Source organism: Saccostrea echinata, unplaced genomic scaffold (genome assembly GCF_033153115.1).
Source record: "Saccostrea echinata isolate AGI-Se365-2 ecotype Australia unplaced genomic scaffold, CSIRO_AGI_Sech_v1 ptg000081l, whole genome shotgun sequence".
NCBI lineage: Eukaryota > Metazoa > Mollusca > Bivalvia > Ostreida > Ostreidae > Saccostrea > Saccostrea echinata.
The window spans coordinates 1,669,109-1,687,926 of record NW_026889830.1 but is presented as its reverse complement, the minus strand read 5'-3'; the positions used below and the strand labels follow the sequence as shown (position 1 = coordinate 1,687,926).

At 31.1% G+C, this 18,818-nt stretch overlaps 1 protein-coding gene across 2 annotated transcripts; it reads left to right on the top strand.

Moving 5' to 3' along the window:
• Positions 1–355: 355 nt before the first annotated feature.
• On the top strand, positions 356–17,443 carry LOC133176815 (guanine nucleotide-binding protein G(o) subunit alpha-like). 2 transcript variants are annotated; one of them, XM_061311883.1, is made up of 10 exons: positions 356–507; positions 1,582–1,732; positions 9,122–9,213; positions 12,939–13,031; positions 13,246–13,406; positions 15,312–15,440; positions 15,589–15,718; positions 15,872–15,943; positions 16,042–16,129; positions 16,391–17,443. In XM_061311883.1, exons 2-10 carry the CDS (start codon positions 1,609–1,611, stop codon positions 16,579–16,581), a joined length of 1,080 nt encoding a protein of 359 aa, XP_061167867.1. In that variant the 5' UTR covers positions 356–507; positions 1,582–1,608; the 3' UTR covers positions 16,582–17,443. The 2 variants fall into 2 exon arrangements, with proteins under 2 accessions (XP_061167867.1, XP_061167866.1); XM_061311882.1 differs by having other exon boundaries at positions 356–518; positions 1,587–1,732.
• The last annotated feature ends 1,375 nt before the right edge of the window (positions 17,444–18,818 follow it).

Below are 18,818 nucleotides of genomic sequence, written 5' to 3'. Positions count from 1 at the left end.
TCAAATTAAAGTTACAAGGGGTTATAATTTTTAGTTCTAACAGAGATATGTCTCTAGTTCTAATAGTTCTTTTTTAAATAGTGAAATATTCTTTTCATGTAAGTTAGTATGATTGAAGTGAATTTTAGCTACTCACAGATGTCGGATTCCTGGCCCCAAACGATGGACAAAAACATGTCTCTAAAATTCACTTCCTGGAGTTAATCATGAAGTGTCCTTTTTTTATTTTTTATTTATTTATTTATTTTGTTCTATTAAAATACGATCGGGATAAGCATACAAAATTTCGCGGATTTTTTTATGCCGTTCTCTCGGAATCTCTCTTGAGTTGTCATCAGCTGAATATTTTTCGTCACGGTTGACCTCAAATGTTGCCTTTAACTGTTTAAGTACACATGCTTTCTGTGTTTACATTGCATTACAGGTGTAAACGCCAGCGAGATAAGATACACATGCAGGATTTTTAAAAGTTTTTTTTTTAACAAGCGGAAATATTTTTTGCCACAGGTAAGTTGACAGTGCTCGGTAAAAATTTACAGATAACATTTGTGCAAGATTTTAGCCAGCCATGCATATGGCAAAATGTAAATCTAAACTGCGTATGGTTTTCTCATCTTTTGAAAAGATAAACTCTTGGGGTAGAAAATTCAGGTCAAACCTCAGGAAATAACACTTTGTGAGAATAGATTTCCATGTGTTTATTAGTAAATATTGTCAAAGAAAATGAGAGAAAGAACAGTTTTCAGATATTTAACTTTGTTTTGTCTGTAAGAAAGTTTAAAAGTTACTAATAACATTTATCATTGATTAATATAATATATGAATTTAAACACGTATCTTCCCTTCCACTGTTGGAAGAGAAATTAATCTTCTCTGAGGAGGGTAATAGGAACTATCTAGGGCACAAATTTGGGTCCCCCCCATAAAAGACTTCAATAATAATTGTGTATTTATAACTAAATTAAGTGACAGTGATCATAGATTTTAAAAAAGTATAAAAATTGATTTTAGGTCAAGATCTAGTAAATGACTTTAGACCGTCTTTTCGGTGCTAGATCCATTATGATGTCAAAATCAATTTAAACTTTCCTCTTCCCGTACTTTACAGCTCCAATAGAATTATGTAGAAAATAAAGTATTTTCATGGCATTCAATTTGAAATCATGTGAAAAGTAATCCCGATACCTATATTCAATTTTACATTATTTTAAAGAAGAGGCTAAGAACATACAAATTACCGTTTTCTGAGAGACTGTAGGCAATCTGAATACATTTCCTTTGTCTGATATGGAAAAAACTCCCATATTCGTGACTGGCTTTCTTAATTTTTCATTGAAAATGACAGTTTACAAGATGGTTTTTCGTCCTGTTTTCTTGCAAATTATGCCCTGATACACCTTATTTGACCGAGCTATAGTTATAAAGCATCATAAAAGGAATTTATTTCTCAAGTTTGAGAAATCTTGACCTTAATAACCATCATTTGAATAGACATGTCAGTGATTTCTACAAGAAAAAGTTACATGCTGTCAGTTGAACTTATCTTTTACATAATCATCAATCTTTTATGGTCATTGACAGCTGAGAGCTCAGTATGTAGTTCGGATTATGGGCCAGTGTCTGAGTCTTGATCAGGAGGAACTTAAGGCCCGGGCACGGAGTGAGGCAATAGACAAAGACCTACAGACCTGGGCCAAGAAAGACCAAAATGTCATCAAAATTCTCTTACTGGGTAAGTCATATATTTAGTGGTCACATAAATCAGTTACAGACCAATCATATGTCACACATGGGTCATAAATGGGGGATAAACTGGGATCAAGTCAATCAACCAGTGGTATTTGACTGGGAGTTAAGAATCAATTGTCAATAAACAAAATGCACAACCTTCACTTTCTATTAATTTTACAGATTTTTTTGAAATACACATAAAAGAAAAAAAGTTTGAATAGACAATAGCTCTCTCACTCATTTCTAATAAAATAGTAAACCAGGAAGGTTGAGTAAAATTTAATTATCATTCTCTGTGTAACCACATGTTCAGGACAGCATGTCTTCCTCCTCACATAAATATGGCTTATTTTGTAGATGTGGACAGTTTGTTTTATATATAACATGTAAAATGAGTCAAGACTTGACCAAAGTTTCTCTAAATTATTCACCCTTGATAATGTATATATATGTCCGATGTAATTGTAGATTCAACTACGTTTTAATAATATTCTTTACTTTTCTGACCAAGAGTATGGACATTCACACATAATTGTTTGAAAATATTGACACCTAGAAAACTAAATATTTTAGTTTAAATCAACTCAGTTATCTTTAATTCCTTTCTTATTCCTATTTACAGACTCTTAATGACAGTATTTACAAAATGGAGTGTCATTTTCGTGTAAATTTTGACAAGAGGTCATCTATCAATTTATATTTTACTTCAAGGCTTGATGGGAAATGTGTATTTTGTTGAATGGACTTAACATGGACAAGTACCAATTATAAGTGAAATTAAATACCAATCAAATTCTTATTAAATTTGATATAAAATGGGATCATTTTGACAGATTGACAGAGGTATTTTGGGTGTGGGTGTCCAATGTTTATTTTATTTTTTAGGATCAATGCATACTTTTCTTTATTTATTAGCTAAATATATGTGTCATTGATTTAATCGTTCAAGTGCCAAGAGGTAATAAGACCAAGTGTCAATTATTTAGGTTGGTTAATAAAGTCTTTGATGTGTCACCATATACAAGATAGATAGAGGCATTCTGAAAACTCCTTTCTCTCTAAAATATGAAGGAATTTTGTTGGTTTTCATATTAAAATAGGAAAATGACATAAGCAATGGAAATATATCATAGCCTTGTTTTCTAACACATTTAATTGCTTTAAAGCACAGGTATCCAGTTGCGTTTCCTCAACAGTTATTCGCATGGATAGATTTTTTTTTCCTTAAAAAAGCCATATTTTTAACTGTTTAAAAGGACAGTTTGTGACAAACACAGAATGTTGATGGAGTGTTTTGATAGAGTATTAAGATTAGCTGTTGAATGATTTACTTAAATGATCTGGTCTTTTGAATTTTTATGTCGTGTTGGTATCCATGTGTAAATTTTTTAGCGTTGGTTTTTAAAAAGTTTTAATTATCTTCAATTATGAATGCTACACCAAGATGATCTTTTGTTTATGTTTTCATAAGCATTTATGTCTGAAAATAGGACTTAAAAATTTTGTAGATTTAATTCTCTCATGACACCCTTCATGCATCGGAGTATTTTTCAATTCATTGACACCGTGATTCATTGTTATTAAAAAAAAACATTTTAATGACCAGTCAAATTGGCCCATGAGTAGGCCTACACAAGAAAGTTTATGTCATATGACTCAATAAATTATAATTATATACTAATTTCGGTGAGAAAATTTCGGATGCCAAAAGTCAGCATTAAGAGGGTTAAAAGATTGGAACAATCAGTTTATACCTGCTGACTTCATGTGATCTTCTGAGAGTTTCACATTACTATAAAAACATTCAAGGCTGTGATTGTATTAATTTGATTATCACAATTATAAGGAGTTTATTGGATTTAGATAATCCAGTGAGATTAAGTTTATATGTCATTGTTTTCAGTTTAAAGAAAACAAAGATCAAAAAATAAATGTTAGAATGACTTTAACTAAGAACCGCATGTACTTCCTTGAACCCCTCCTTATAGAAAGTTCTCTCATTTTTTTTAAATGCCCCCCACTTCTCCCTTCTCCCTCATATTTTGCAGCATTCATATTTAATTATTCCAGCAGGATTCAAAACATGAATGAAAGAGAGATAGAATATATGCAAGATAGTATAAGTACATGTACATATTTTCGCCAAAATTCACATTCTCTTATATAAAGTATATATTGAATACATGTAGGTGTGGTCTAGACTTCATCTGCTAAATTATCTTGTATATCAGTGTAAATATTAATGCTGAATCACATTGTTCTCACTGTTGTCTCCGATCTCAAAGTAAAATAATCTTTCCGAGGATTAATTTATAATTCACATATTTATAAAGCAAGGTAACATTTGATATTATCTCTGCATTATCAAGTTTATCAACAAATCAATATTGACCAATAATTTAAGGAGGGCACACTTGTAACTGTCATTCTGAATAACAGGGTCATGAACTGCTTTCAGAATCCCCCCCCCCCCCTCCTTTTGAAATACCCAGTATATGAAATCATCAGATCATACATGTAAGGTCACAACTTACAATTTCTTTAACTCTAGGGAAATTATTTTTATATCTAAAATTAAGGCATGTTTTTAATCATTCACCAAAACTTTTGAACTTTAATAGTCAAGAAATTCGATTGTTTATTATGGTCACTCAAACATTGAAGAATAATTTGAACATTAAGTAGGGAGGAGGGGGTATAGTTGTTCTAGTCAAGGAGATGAATTTATATGCATTATAAACACCTGATTTAACAAACTTGAAATGTGTAATGAGACAGTGAAACTGATTTAATTAACTACTTAATGTCCACAGATGGAAGGGGTTGACCTTGATCTATTTTATAGAACAACAAATTTACATACAATAACAGAATGTTAAACATCTTCAAAATGAAGAGGTTGTTGAAAAACTCATGCTCTGTATTATGTATTCATGGCAATTTTACAAAAGAAATACTGTAAACATTGTTTTAAAAGTTTGATGATTTAATTCTTGATCTAAAAAAATTGACGGTGAAACTTTGACAGTCAACAAGTATTTTACAGCTTAATTTCTTTATTGATAATTAAAATTTTGATTAGCATTGAAATATTTTGACATTCATAATTTGTTTGTCAGTGTTTCCATGTTAACAGTATTTGATTTAACTTCATCATCTCAAAGACCAATATCTTGAATACTAGGGATAAGTTGAAATGAGTTGGCAGTCCAAAACCACATTTTGTTTGTTTTTTGCCCTCATTATTTCGAAGTTAAATCTTGGACCTGTTCGAGATAATGAGGTTTTATTGTAAGTATAGTAAACTTCATAGTCCACTGATTACTTGATGCCAGTATTAAGATTGTCTGAATTTTAAGTCATCACATATAATGTTTTTTGTGTGTCCAGGATTTGTCAATCAGTATTATAGAGTTAGTCTGCATTGTATTGCAGGAGGAAAAATGATAAGTATTTAATATATATGAACACATCCAGAGAGCCTGTGGAAATTCTGATATCAGAGGTATTTGAATTGTTAAAGAATAGTAACACCCCACGCTTACCTACAAACAAAGACTGGCCTTCGATCAAACACGATAAGCGCAGTCTATTTTTTGATTTGTCTGTCTTGGGCAGAACTCGTTGATATATAATTCTGCATTCTTCCTTCTCTGTGAGCATGTTTATAGAGGTTTATTCATCCTGAGAATGTATTGTCAGTTTTTGACAGGGATCATAGATATAACCTTTATATTTGTGCTTCAGTGGAATCTTTAGAATTAGCAATCCCTTGAAATATTTGTGGCATCAAATCATTCTAGAATAATTCAATTTCATTCATTTTAGCTGTTCTCATAAGAATAAGGCTACGGAAAATTCAACACATTATGTGCATTTGCACCCATACCATGCACTTTAAAAGCAATGTTAAGGCACATTCTGTGTTCTGGGTATTATCTACATCAAAAAATATTTTTGTATCAGGTGTTCTGGTTGAAGCAGGTCTCATTTTGTTCATTTTAGTTGTTTTGTCAGCTTGAAGGAAATGTTACACTGAAGATTAAAGGCTTATGACACATATAAAAGAATACAAAGAACCTAGAATTTCTAAAGATACAAAAAGTGGTTGACTTTCAAAGTTAAAAGGCAACCTAAGAAGAGTATTTTGAAATTATATAAATGAAGCTTTTTTATCTTGGCCACTTGAACATCTTTTTTAGTTTATTGAGCTTAACTTAAAATGGCTGAAGGCAAAAAATTAATAAGTCTCTGGTTTTAAACCATATGAAGTTCTTAAGAAATGGGATTTGTAATTGATGTGTTGTTATGTGTAGATTAAAATTTTAAATTCTTTTTAAAACCTTACACATAATGCAGCCAATTATGCTAAATTTAAGTCATTCTTAAGTTAAACATCCTTGCATGGCATTAACTTATTTATGGTAGAAGTGAATCACAAGGCAATCTGTTCATAAGCAGTAATTTGTGGTTATATATGATTCAACTGACCCCAGTCCTTGGATAAAGTTTGAGATCCATTAATATACATAACTGCAGTAATTTTTATAGTCTTTGTAGTTTTAAAATTATGTACCATTCCATTTCCACTTGCTGTGTTGGTTGTAGATTCCATTACTACTTGCTTTGTTGGTTGCAGACCCAGAGTAAACACATACAGTTGAACTTCGGTATCTCGAACAAGGATATCTTGAAATACCATGGATATGTCAAAGTGATTTTTGAAGTCCCAAGCACTTATTTCTTAAGTATTTTACCCTGGATATCTTGAATCCTCGGAAATCTCGAAGTATTTTATTGGTCCCTTGAAGTTCAAGATAACGAGGTTTGACTGTATATACATTAACATCATTCAAAGCATGCAAGTTAAAAGTTAAATTAAATTTTGTGAGGTCAGAATCTGACACATTATTGAAATTCTGAAATGACAAGACATATTTGTAAGTTAATGTAGACTGGCTGTTGATTTATGCAACAGCTTTCTGGCATCTTATACCATGAAACTGCATATATACAATCTTTGCCCTTATGCAGTTCCATACGAGGAAAATGATTGTTTTCTAGGACATCATTATGAAGAAATGTCCTTTTCCCCAGTTGGACATATAAAGTGATTGGAAAGAGAACATGCTCAGTGAATAAGACCTGTCTATGAAATGCAATTGTATTGTGGTTGATGCTGATTTAAAGGTTCAGAAAAGGTACTTCCTAAGTTGTTGTGAATAGTTTATTGATCAGAATACTTGGGCCTTGATCTTTAAAGGACAAGAAAATAGCGTGCAAGAAAGTTAAAAAAAAAACTTTCATGCTTACGCCTTAAATTATATTGTGTTACCTGGGACTGTCAAATTTGATAAACAACCCAAAACGGAAGGGATTGAGTTACAAGTATTCTTAATTCAAGTCCTAACAGTGGGGGTATGACTTTTCATGCACTGTCTAACAAAAAACCCAAAGGATTTTCCTAATATGGTAACCATTAATTTACTCCACACTTAAGAAACCTTTTAAATTTATTTCTGATCAAGCATTTAATTGACAAATCCTTTTTCATAAGAAGAATTATGCATAGGAGAGACTTTTTTTGTGTGTGTGAAATCTAAATATGTTTAACATGAAAAAAGAAAACTACCCTTGTTCCTTTAATATCCAGCCAAACATGGACTTTTTTAATTCTTGTGTCATTGAATTTCCTCCTATTGCAAACACCATGCAGATAAAATGTCATTGTGAAAGTTGAAAAAGGATTTATCCCCCTCTTGAAAATGCTGGATATGTCAACAGATTTCAACATTTGGATTAAAGAGAACTTTTAAATAAATTTGGAATTGATGATCCATTTAGATTAGGGTATTATAAAAAGAAATGTATGGATCGATACAATAATAGGATGAAAAATGAATTGCTGATTGCTGCTTTATTGTTCAAGTTCTCCAAGTCAGTAGTAGATCAGATTGTGTATTTAAGTGAAATACAAAACATTCTGATCCAAGCCCTTCATGTACCTGGTACATTAATTTTAGATTTTCACTGCTTTTCAAAGTTTTTCTTTACTTATAAGAACATGCACTGACTGGGACAGGTTAGGCTAATACTTAACTTCCAGCAATTAGGAAATAAGCTAAGATTTTGATTTAAAACACCCAGCTTCATATCAATTAATGAGAATACATTATGTATATTGAGGGTGAAGGTCCATCCCTGTAATTAAATTTTATGAAAATCCACATCAGTGCTTTGTCAATTTAAGTCTTATAATAATCAACTTTAATAAAAATAAATCTTAGCTACCACTTTTGTATATCTACATATTGAAAGGGATAAACTTGTAGAGACTCGGACTGATCTAGGCTCTGATTTATCATTGTGCTTACAGAAACTATCAGTATATGGTATGTAAAAATTTACATTAATGGTCGTACAAACTTGTCAACTTTGACTTAAAGAAGAATTTTCCATAGTCACTTGTTTATAGAAAAGCATTGCATGCACAAGATGTTTTTGGTTTAATTAAATACAACATAAAACATGGTATTCTCAATAGTTTTACCAATATTAAGAATCAAAATAAGGTAATTTAAACTGACACAAAGTAAGCAGTCAGTCAGGAGAATTGCAACAAATACATTGATTATTGTGTAACAACTTGACATTCCAAACATTCCTTGAATGCTTTAAAATACAAGATTAAATTATTGGATTGAATATCACGAGTATTTCATAGTTCAGCAGGCTTTAATGTTCTATTGAATTAGCCTACGCAATTGATATCTCAAAAAAAGATATTGAATGTAATGTTTTAGATGAATATCTGTGAAATCATCTCAAGCCAGAATATCAATTTGTTACACTTATTGGTCTGTCTTTTTCTTTTATTTGAAAGGAAACAATTTTCAGATAAATTGAATTACAGTTTCTGTATTTTATTCAACAGACTTCATAACATACTAATCTGCAGGTTAAATAAAATGACAAAACCAGATCAGAAAGAGAATGAAGAAATTACTTATTTAATTAAATTAAGAATTAAGGGGGGGGGGGGGGTACTTGCGGTCAAAAAAAGGAATGGTCTATGGAATAAAAGTTGTTTGTTGTAGCAGTGATTATGAGCCGGAAGTCTAGGGGACTCTTAATATGTTGTACTATAGCTGCATTGCTAGAGAACTTTATTGAAATATATCATATACATGTAAGTTTAATGTAGTATACCAATGCCTCTAATTAAAGTTTGAGGTGAACTAGCTAAACACACATTTTTAAATTCTTTGGACTGAATTTCATGTGCAAAGTGCAGATGAGCTCATCTTGAAATTTTGTTGACTCATTCTTTGATTTTAAAGTGCACAAGTTCTTTAAGCCAGTAGTGGTTAATATATTTGTAATTTTACAGGGGCTGCAGAAGGTGGAAAGAGTACCCTGGTAAAACAGATGAAGATCATCCATAATGATGGCTTCTCATTCGATGAGCTGCGATCATTTAAGGTAAAGGTTGTTATGGAGAAGCAATTAAAGGGGGGAAAAAGAAAACAGTGTTGTTAATTTGTTTATTCTAAACACAGTACAAATGTGGTACTCTGTGCAGGTGAACAATCAAACAAACAACCCTCTCCAGAAATGAAATTGGACTACTAGAGTGATTTCACATGTTACTTGTCAGTGAGGCTTGTACAATACTTTGTCCTCTCGGCTTCTCTATAAGGAGGACCTATCAGCAAGGGGCTCATTAGAAGGCAATAAACGCTTTGTGTCAAACACTAAATACCTTGTTAGTGGGGGATGGACAAACAAACCATCTACATTATGTGGGCACACTTCTTATTTCACCTGAACATGTTAACATCTATATAAAGTGCAAGATTTATGTCCCATTTAAGGTTGAGACCCCTTAAGAGGAAGTGTACAATTCTCCTTAATAGACATCTCTATGTTAGAAAAGTCATAAATCAATGTTACTTCAGTGACTGACCAGAGAAGGTATTTTATTGGGCATGTGATATGGTAATTTGTTGTAACAGTGGACAGATTATGGATGTATGATATACATGGTCAGTTAAGGTGTCTAATAGTGGCAAAAATAGAGAATGATCTCATTCATCTTCAAGATGACCTTTGAATGATTGACATATAGAAAAACATGTGTTAATTCAAGTTTTCATGTATGGAGTATTAAATGATTTTATTGGGATATACTTTTAATTATTAACACTTTATTATTAGGAATTATAAATAATTGAACACCAGTAGAAAAGTAGAATCTTAATTAATCAGAGATCTGATGAAGGGTGTGACTTTATGATGTACAAACTCCACAGATCAAGATACAAAATATCAACATTTCTTTGTGTAGTGGTGATTTTAAAATGATATCTGAACCTTTCTCAGACCATTAGGTATCTTTGTTATAGATACAGGCACCTGACAATCTCCTGCTAACAAGTGCTCATAAGTCTACAATATAAGCACTGCTTGAATGTCATTTCAGAGCTTCAGTATATTTAAGAAGTCTGACATCTAATTACCTCTGTATGCATTCAGAAACTTGTCAAAATATGCAAAGAAAGGTACACATCTTTGATAAATAAAGTATATTTGAGGAGACATGAAAGATTTGGACCTTTTTTTAAAAGTTGCATGTGCTTTGCAAACATCATACTGATAAAAAACGTTAAGGAAGTATTTGTCAGGAAAGTAAAATATCTGCTAAATGCATTTAAATATTGATTAGAAGATACTCAGGTAAACAGGCTATAAAATACTCCTCTATATTTTGCTTGCTTTTCCCACGTAAAAAAGAGGATTTTATATTACTTCAAAGTGCATGATTAAAAAGGGGGAGGGGGCTTTCAACAAATCTTTCTAGCAATTTCTTCATATTGGGTTTTTGACAATTCCTGCAATCATTTTCTGTGTATTAGGCAATGGTCATACATGTATTATGTGATGGAGTTTTGATTTTTTTTTTTTCAAATAACTTTTAATGAAATCTATTACTAAAATATTTTTTTTTATTGTTGGTGATAATTGTTTTGAATTCAACTTTGAAATTGAATTTTTTAATTCATTAATATAAATATAATTCCCAAATACCCAGGGAAAAGTTCAAGCGCGCAAGATCAATAATTCCTGATTCTTGGTATCAAGAAAAAGATACCATTCATCAAATATTTATCATTCATATATTTTAGAATGGCTATGAACAGTCTGAATCTTGGGGGCAGATTGACACTATCCCAAATGAAATAACTCATAAACAATCTTCTCCACAAAATGGCCATCAGTGAAAAAGATGAAAAATGCGATTAGGAGAGTATTAAAACATCACCCCAGGGCTCTCACAGCAATGTTGGGTCTTGGTAGATACACAATGGTCTTTCATGTCTATTCGGCTATAGTATTTTGCCCCGATTACAAAAGGTTCACATGGTGTCGGGATCAAATTTATTGTTGGATTACACGCTATTTTGATAATGACACTTAATGATGAGAGGGGTGTCCGGTAATGATTAGAATATTATTGTTATTGTTAAAGGTGGCCTGGTTTCCATTAAAAAAAATTTAAATCAGTTTAGTGGAAGGTTTTTCTTTAAAAGACAAAGTTGCAAGTTTGATACCTAGCATTGCAATATGTCTTTTCTTTTTCATTTCCAAAATCAAGTTTGTCATGATTTTAAATTATAAATAAGAAGCATTCGATGACTCTTGAAGTCTTTGGAAGATGTATTGAATTATTTACTGACACCAGTATCAATAACATCCATTGTTTTGATTCTAATTGCCCGCAACATCATTGATTTCCAGATTTAGATCTAAGTTATGGGAAATTGATTTCTCAACATTTTTTTTTATTTTCCGGCATTATTACTGCAATTAGTGAGTTTGTTTTATGAGGAAATGTGTTTTTTGTTGTTCCATCAAAAAGCTTTCAGACATTGATTTTATCAAATATTTTATTTGCAATTAATATTTCCAATTTTATGGAAGAAATTTAGTGTGTGTGTATACTACACATGTTTAGTCCCCAAGAATCTCTTTCTTTTTCAGAGAAAATGATCTAAAAAAGTTGCATATATTTTGTGTATGAAAATTTCTTGACTTAAACTGCTTCAAGAGAAAATGATTATTTAAGGTATTTGTCATGGAATGAAAATGTCCAACTTTTGGTCAGTTGAAAAAGTGAAGTACATGTATAGATTTATTTCAATAGAACAATTCAGAGAAATTAACCTTCTCTATTCTAAAAGTAATGCTTTTGCCAAAAAATCTTAATGTCAAAGGGAGCTAGTGGACACAGAAATATTTAAGCTTTTAGTGTATTATATTACTACAAATATAGATTGTAAATGCGTACATATAATATTGAAAGAAACATCAATGGTTCTATTTTGCTGATCACAGCTGTTGCACACACAATTATTTCTTTCAGAACTATGATTTAGATCTTTATTGTCTAAGAATTGATCTTTTGAAAGCAGTGGCACTAAGTAAATTTGATGTATAGGCAGACCTGGTACCTTATAGGCAAGAGAGCCTTGTTTACAGTGTAATAGGATGCCTTTGTTGATGTTGCCTAAATTGAAAGAAGTTATTGAAGAAGATTGATAAGCACAGATGTTGTATTTTAATTAATTTGTTACTTAATACGTGTAGGTATTACATTTACCTGTGGCTAAGTATCTTACTTGTCCAGGTGTGAATTTTGATAGTGCTAGCCTATGCTGGCTGCAAGTTGAATGTGCACTTAGTTGCTCGATTGAGGAAGAGATTTTTTTAATTTTTTTTTTAATAATGTGTCTGTTTCATAAACAAGAGTTGAAAATATGAGTGGTCATGGGCTCACACTGTATATTAATCAAAAGTCTGTTAACCATCTGCATCTTGCAGGAGTTAGGTTAACAATACGTGTCAACTAATTTTAAGGTTGTTAGCCCAGATCTTTTTATATTTCAGATGTAGATCTTAAAGTCTATCAGATGACATTTGAATAGTTTTTGTTTACAATTTATAGTATTTCAGCCAATCTGAAATAAAATCTTTGCATAAATTGCAAGAAAAAAAATACTCGTCAACTTGATCTGGTAGTTGGTAAAATTGGGTAAACAATACTTTTTTATAAGTAGCTGGTTTACAGAAACAGGATATAATATAGAAAAGAACATAATGAATTCAGGAAAATTATATGTTAAAGTATTTTCTTTCTTAAATTACAGCCAGCAGTTCTTGACAATTTGTTGGGCTCTATGAAGTATGTTCTCACTGGCATGGGGCTGCTTCGCATCAACCTGGAAAATCCAAAGAACAGGGTAAATAAGATTGATGACTTTTAGAAAAAACAAAAAATTGAGCATTTTAAACATTTTTGACTGAATGTGATTGGTTCACCAGATAAAGTCAGAAAGTCCCATAAGAAATGCAATGAACAGCTTTTAGAAAATTATTCTTCCTGTAAAAAAGTAACAAGAATAGCATGTTTTTTGATGAGTAATTTTTACTGTTGAATTTCTTTTTAATTTTCAGCACCATGCCCAGGTGATTTTAACATGTACCTGTTGCTTTGACAAGCGACATGACATGATTCCACAGGTGTATACAGCACTCCGAGCCCTATGGCAAGACCGAGGGGTGAGGAATGCAGTTTCAAGGGGATACGAGTACGAACTGAATGACTCTGCTATTTAGTAAGTCCATGCAGTGTTTTTTCAGCCTGATTTCCAGAGTTATGAATTTGTGGATCTCTTGGTTGGATACACTTTCTTAAATATAGTAAATCTATTTTTTTTTATGCAAAATGTTTGGAAATGATGATCCATTTTTTCAAAGAGGGGAAAAGGAATTACTGTAGATTCCTAAATATACGCGAGGAATAAATTATCATGTAATTACGCGAGAAGCACCGCTCGCGAAATAAAATTACTCGCTTTTATTTTAATGGTGCTTTAATGTATGTAAAATCTCTTAGAAAAATCACCCATTCGCGAATTATTATTCTCGCAATTTGACGCTCTTGGGCCATTTCGCGATATTAAGTAATCGCATTAAATAAGGAATCTACAGTATATACCCTATTTTTATCCCTGCCTAACAAAGTTGGAGGGTTTATATTTGTCGTTGGGGAGGGGGGTGGGAGGGGAGTAAGCATTTTTTTATCCCATGGATGCATGTTTTCTGAGTGTTGGCAGTGTATCTGGATAATAACTTTTAATAATGGTCTAACCTTATTAAATGTTGATGAGGGATGTACAAGTTAGTGGTACCCATTCTTGAAAGTCTTTATTTGGTTGGTCTGAATTGATTTTATTGTTAAAAACACATTTTTAATATCTGATTGAAGTTCTATGTACTCCAATGTATAAAACATATAGGATTTCTACCAACCAGCATTACCTTGTACTGATCTTTGTTCTTATCTTTCTTACACCATTGCAAGTGGTGGGGTCTTCATATGAGTGAAAAATTCTCCAGAGGGATGTTAAACAACAAACAATCAATCAATCTTACACCATTGAAACAATTTTTATATTCATTAGGTAAACCAGAACTTTCAAGATAAAAACATTTGAACTTGTGTACTTTTTCAGTTTTTATTTGAATTTTTGACAGATTTCATTCATTATCTTTGATAAAAATACTCTTTGATTATATTTATATTTTTAATCCAGGCAAGTTTCTACAGAAATTAGAATTTTTAATTAATGAAAAAAAAAAACATTTGAAAGAAACAATAAATTTCTTCCCATCCTTGCTTATACATTTTTTTTAAAAACCATGTGGGGTTGAGATCAGCAATGAATTTCAATAACCACATCATTATAGTTTTGTCCCCAGGCTTGTATGATTTGTGAATTTGATAAATACCAGGCTCCTACCTCTCTCAGTCTATGATTTTCTTTATGCCATCAGTAGGACAATTTCTTTATGAGGTCAGCTGGTGTATGTTTAGGAATGACAAACAAAAACTTGACAATTTTACAAATACAATCTGTGATCTTTTGAACAATATTTTTGTGTGTTTGCTTGTATTTTTTTTAAGTAGATCTATTGAATAAGTAATAAAAAAGATTTAGATTTCAAATAGAAGTCATGACTAGGGTACCATTTATGAGTTTCAAATTTAAGTTTATCATAATGTACCTGCATATATTACCCTGAAGTTATGCAGAAAGACATCAGAAAGACAGGTGTTATTTTGTTGATTTATTTTAAAGAAAATTCCAATTATCCAAGGAATCTGACATGACTAGGCATTTTTGAACTGCTTCATCTGCATTTTTTTAGTCTGATAAAATTCACCTGCCTTATCTGTACAAATTTTAGTTGATTTTATTTGAAAGTTGTATCTAGATGAGAAAGTGATGGAAGCAAAAACCTGATATTTTGTCTTAATATAGATAAGTAGAATTTAGATGTCAGATTTTTACAGGTGCATGATTTAAACCACTCTCAGTAAAAAAACAAATTAACGTGCAATATAAGAATAGAAAACTAGCACAGTTTATTTACAACATCTGAAACTATATTTCTTAAAAATTCAAAGAAATGATTTAAGATATTTTTAAAAAATACTTTGTTTAATTTTCTTCCAGTTACTTTGAGAATATGGACAGAATATGTAAGCCAGAATTTGTGCCAAACTCTAAAGATGTGCTGAGGGTCAGAGTTCGGACTACGGGGGTCCTAGAAACCTGCTTCAAGATCGAAAATGTCGTCATCAGGTACAAAAACAAACAATTAAAAAAAAAAACAATAAAAAAAAACGAATATGCCATTAAACAACATTTTGTCAAACAATTTTTTTTTATTTGTGAAAGAGAATATCAGGAGAGTGATGCGCTATCTGAAAGATTAACATGTTTTTAATAGAATGTTTGATGTTGGGGGTCAGAGGTCAGAGAGAAAGAAGTGGATCTCCTGTTTTGACTGTGTCAAGGCTGTTCTCTTTGTGGTGGCACTTAGTGCTTATGACATGTGCTTATATGAAGACCCTGATGTGGTATGAGAATGTAAAATTATAATCTGAATGAGTTTTTTCTTTAATGATTTTGTTGTAGAGTAAATATAAATATTCGGTGTGCTTGAAATTAATTTCAAGACTCCAGTTTTATAAAAATATATGTATTTTTAAAGTGCTTTTTTGTATTTCCAGAATCGTCTTCGAGAGAGTTTAACTTTGTTTAGGGGGATATGCAATAATAGATTCTTCAGAGAGGCAGCAATGGTAAGGGACATAACTCTAATTGTCTAACAGTTTGTGTTGTTGCTTCCTCTGTCGGTGCATTAAATGTATATTGTTTATTTGTTTCTTTTTTTTTGTAGATACTTTTCCTTAATAAGCTGGATTTGTTCAAAGATAAAATTCGCTATTCTGGTCGACATTTAAGGCTTTTCTTTGAAGAATACAGAGGTAAGTTTATGCAAGTCAATTTTTACTTATGAAAATTTTTTGACTTAACCATTTTTAGTGTGTTTGATAAATAATTTAAAATAAAGAATGTGTTATGTTGAATTTAATGTTTTTAAATTAGATGAATTATAGTCTTCGTTTACAGCATTATATAAACATTAAACGTGCTGTGTAATCTTCTTGTATAATGTTTAAAAGAATGATTCTTGAAGTAGTATCATTTAAAATAGAAATTATCTTTAATGTATTTATACCCTTTAGGGAAAGACAAAGATGTGAAATCAGCAGCCATATTTATACAGCAACAGTTCATGGATCAAAATACAGTAGCATCCAAAGTCATCTACCCACATTTCACCACCGCCACAGATACAAGCAATATTCAAGTAGTTTTTCAAGTTGTCATGGATTCCATACTCAGAGACAATCTTAGAAAAGCCTCCATTTTATAGCTGTCGCTGACCATTGACAGTATAGGTGAAATTAATATGTCTTCCAACACAAAGTCTCATCTTTATCAAGTGATGGGTATCTGTATTATTCAAAGCACCTGTTGTAACAGTTAATTATTAATTTTATGAGACGTTTATCCTTTTCTGTTCATGGACACAAACTTATATATCACTGAATTAAGATAAGCATAGTCTACATTCTCTACTTGAATATATATGCATGTAATGCAACCGGTGCACATGTAGTCTCGGCAGATTTTCATCAACTTTATCATCTCAAATCTCATTTTTCACCAGCCTCAAAGGCATACTAAAGTCAAGTATTTTCTTGAATATTGTTTCTTTTTCAAGCATTTTACAACACTGCCAGTGTGGTTTTGTGCATTTTGTAAATATTAAAAAATAGATAGCTTAAGGGAGCAAACTGTTGGAAGCATATCAAATTGTGTGAAATGAAATTGACTTTAAGCTGTTTAAAAACTTGGTCTGCTTTGTATGTATGTATGCATATTTCAAAACATTAGCTTGTATTATATTTAATGTAATGGATCTCAGTCATTTTGTAAGTATTTAATATTTATTGAGTACTTATATTACGTTGCTGTAATATTGGGGACTTGTGGTCGATTTTAAGGTAACAGCTAGGAGAAAAGAAAAAATATTTTTTTTTTGTATCTGGAATGTTTTTAAAGTTCCAAAGAAAGAATTGTTATAAACATTCCATGTTTTATATCCAGTGTTATTTTTTTTTAAAATGATATATTTGTTATGCATGTGTACATTTTAAAATATTTTTATTTTAACACTTGTTAATGAACTTTACATATAATTTTATAGTGCTAAATTTTAGAAGAGACCTAATTTTTGTACATAGTTTTTATCTCATGATGTAATACAAATATCCTGACTCAATTTTCCTAAAAAACATTCCTTTTAAAAACTTCAGTGATTTGGGAAAATAAAACCTTTTCAGAATAATGTTATCTCATATGTAAACCTGCGGTTTGTAATACGTCCCCAATATATTGATATAGCTACGCATTTTGACTAATATTATTACTGTTGTTGTTTTTTGATATTTTCGATACCACGAATATCAACAATGTTTTATCTCTTTTATTTTATGCCTGAATAAATGCACTCTTTCAGTTGTAAATGTAGATTGAATTAACAGTACATATGCATGAAAATTTTGATTATAAAAATATGTCATATACATATCAGTTAGAAATCACTTAAATTTTTACAAGGTAAGGTAAATTAAGATATGAAATATGTTTACATATAACTTTTAAAAAATCATTAACAATTATATCAGTCTGATTTGAAGATAGTAGGATGGTAAAATAAAGGGGAAAAATGAGAGGAAGGGAAGCAAAAGTATCAGAAGGGAATTCCTGTAACATATTTATTGTTATAGTCTACATTTATGTTTGATTACCAACACCGTCCTGTGCTGTTCATTATTTTCAGGGTACTTCAGTATGCACCATCTATTTAATGAGATGTTTATATTGTTACAAAACAGTGATGCTACAAAATGTATAAATTTTTTAAATAAAAAAAAAAGAACAATAACATATACAAGTATTACATATATTATTAAATATTTAGCTTGGCCTCTCTCTGTGGAGTCCTAGTGCTACATTTCCATTCTTCATGGAATAAGCAGATAAGTAATGGATACCCTCCAGTGTACCAATCAATTTTTAAAAGATGATTTAGCTAGTACTTAAAATTTAAAAGGAGTTGTGGAAACCAGGTTTTTGTATATAAACATCGTTTTTGGACCCCCAGTTGCCCTCCATGGTGAAAATGAAAATGTCATATCTACAGGACACCGACAATCATATTCAAAAAAGATGATAGCTACTGTTTAAAATGTGAGAGGAGTTTGAGGAAAAAGATAGTGTGACAGACAGATGGGTAGAATAATGACAATGTAACCAAACTTTCTTTAGGAAGTGTGGATATAATCAAAGAATCTAAAGAAGAATATTTTCTTTTTTTAAAAAAAAGAGTTTTAGAAGGAAGTTTTTTTTCATTTTAAAAAATGCATGTTAAATTTTGGCCCCTAATTGGTCCCAGGAAAATGTAAATTCTAGAATTTTATTGATTATCTATAGAGCACACCGATCATATTTCAAAAGTTGATTTGGCTGTTGCATAAAATGTATGAGGACATCTTGGGACATAGTTTTTATGCCCCACCATGGCACATAGTTTTTGTCATGTCC

Bases quoted from the DNA above. Each gene is read 5' to 3' on its own strand.
- LOC133176815 (XM_061311883.1), top strand. From the start codon at position 1,609: ATGGGCCAGTGTCTGAGTCTTGATCAGGAGGAACTTAAGGCCCGGGCA. The intron at 1,733-9,121 runs GTAAGTCATATA...GTAATTTTACAG, and splicing joins CATCAAAATTCTCTTACTGG to GGGCTGCAGAAGGTGGAAAG. The intron at 15,441-15,588 runs GTACAAAAACAA...TGTTTTTAATAG, and splicing joins ATCGAAAATGTCGTCATCAG to AATGTTTGATGTTGGGGGTC.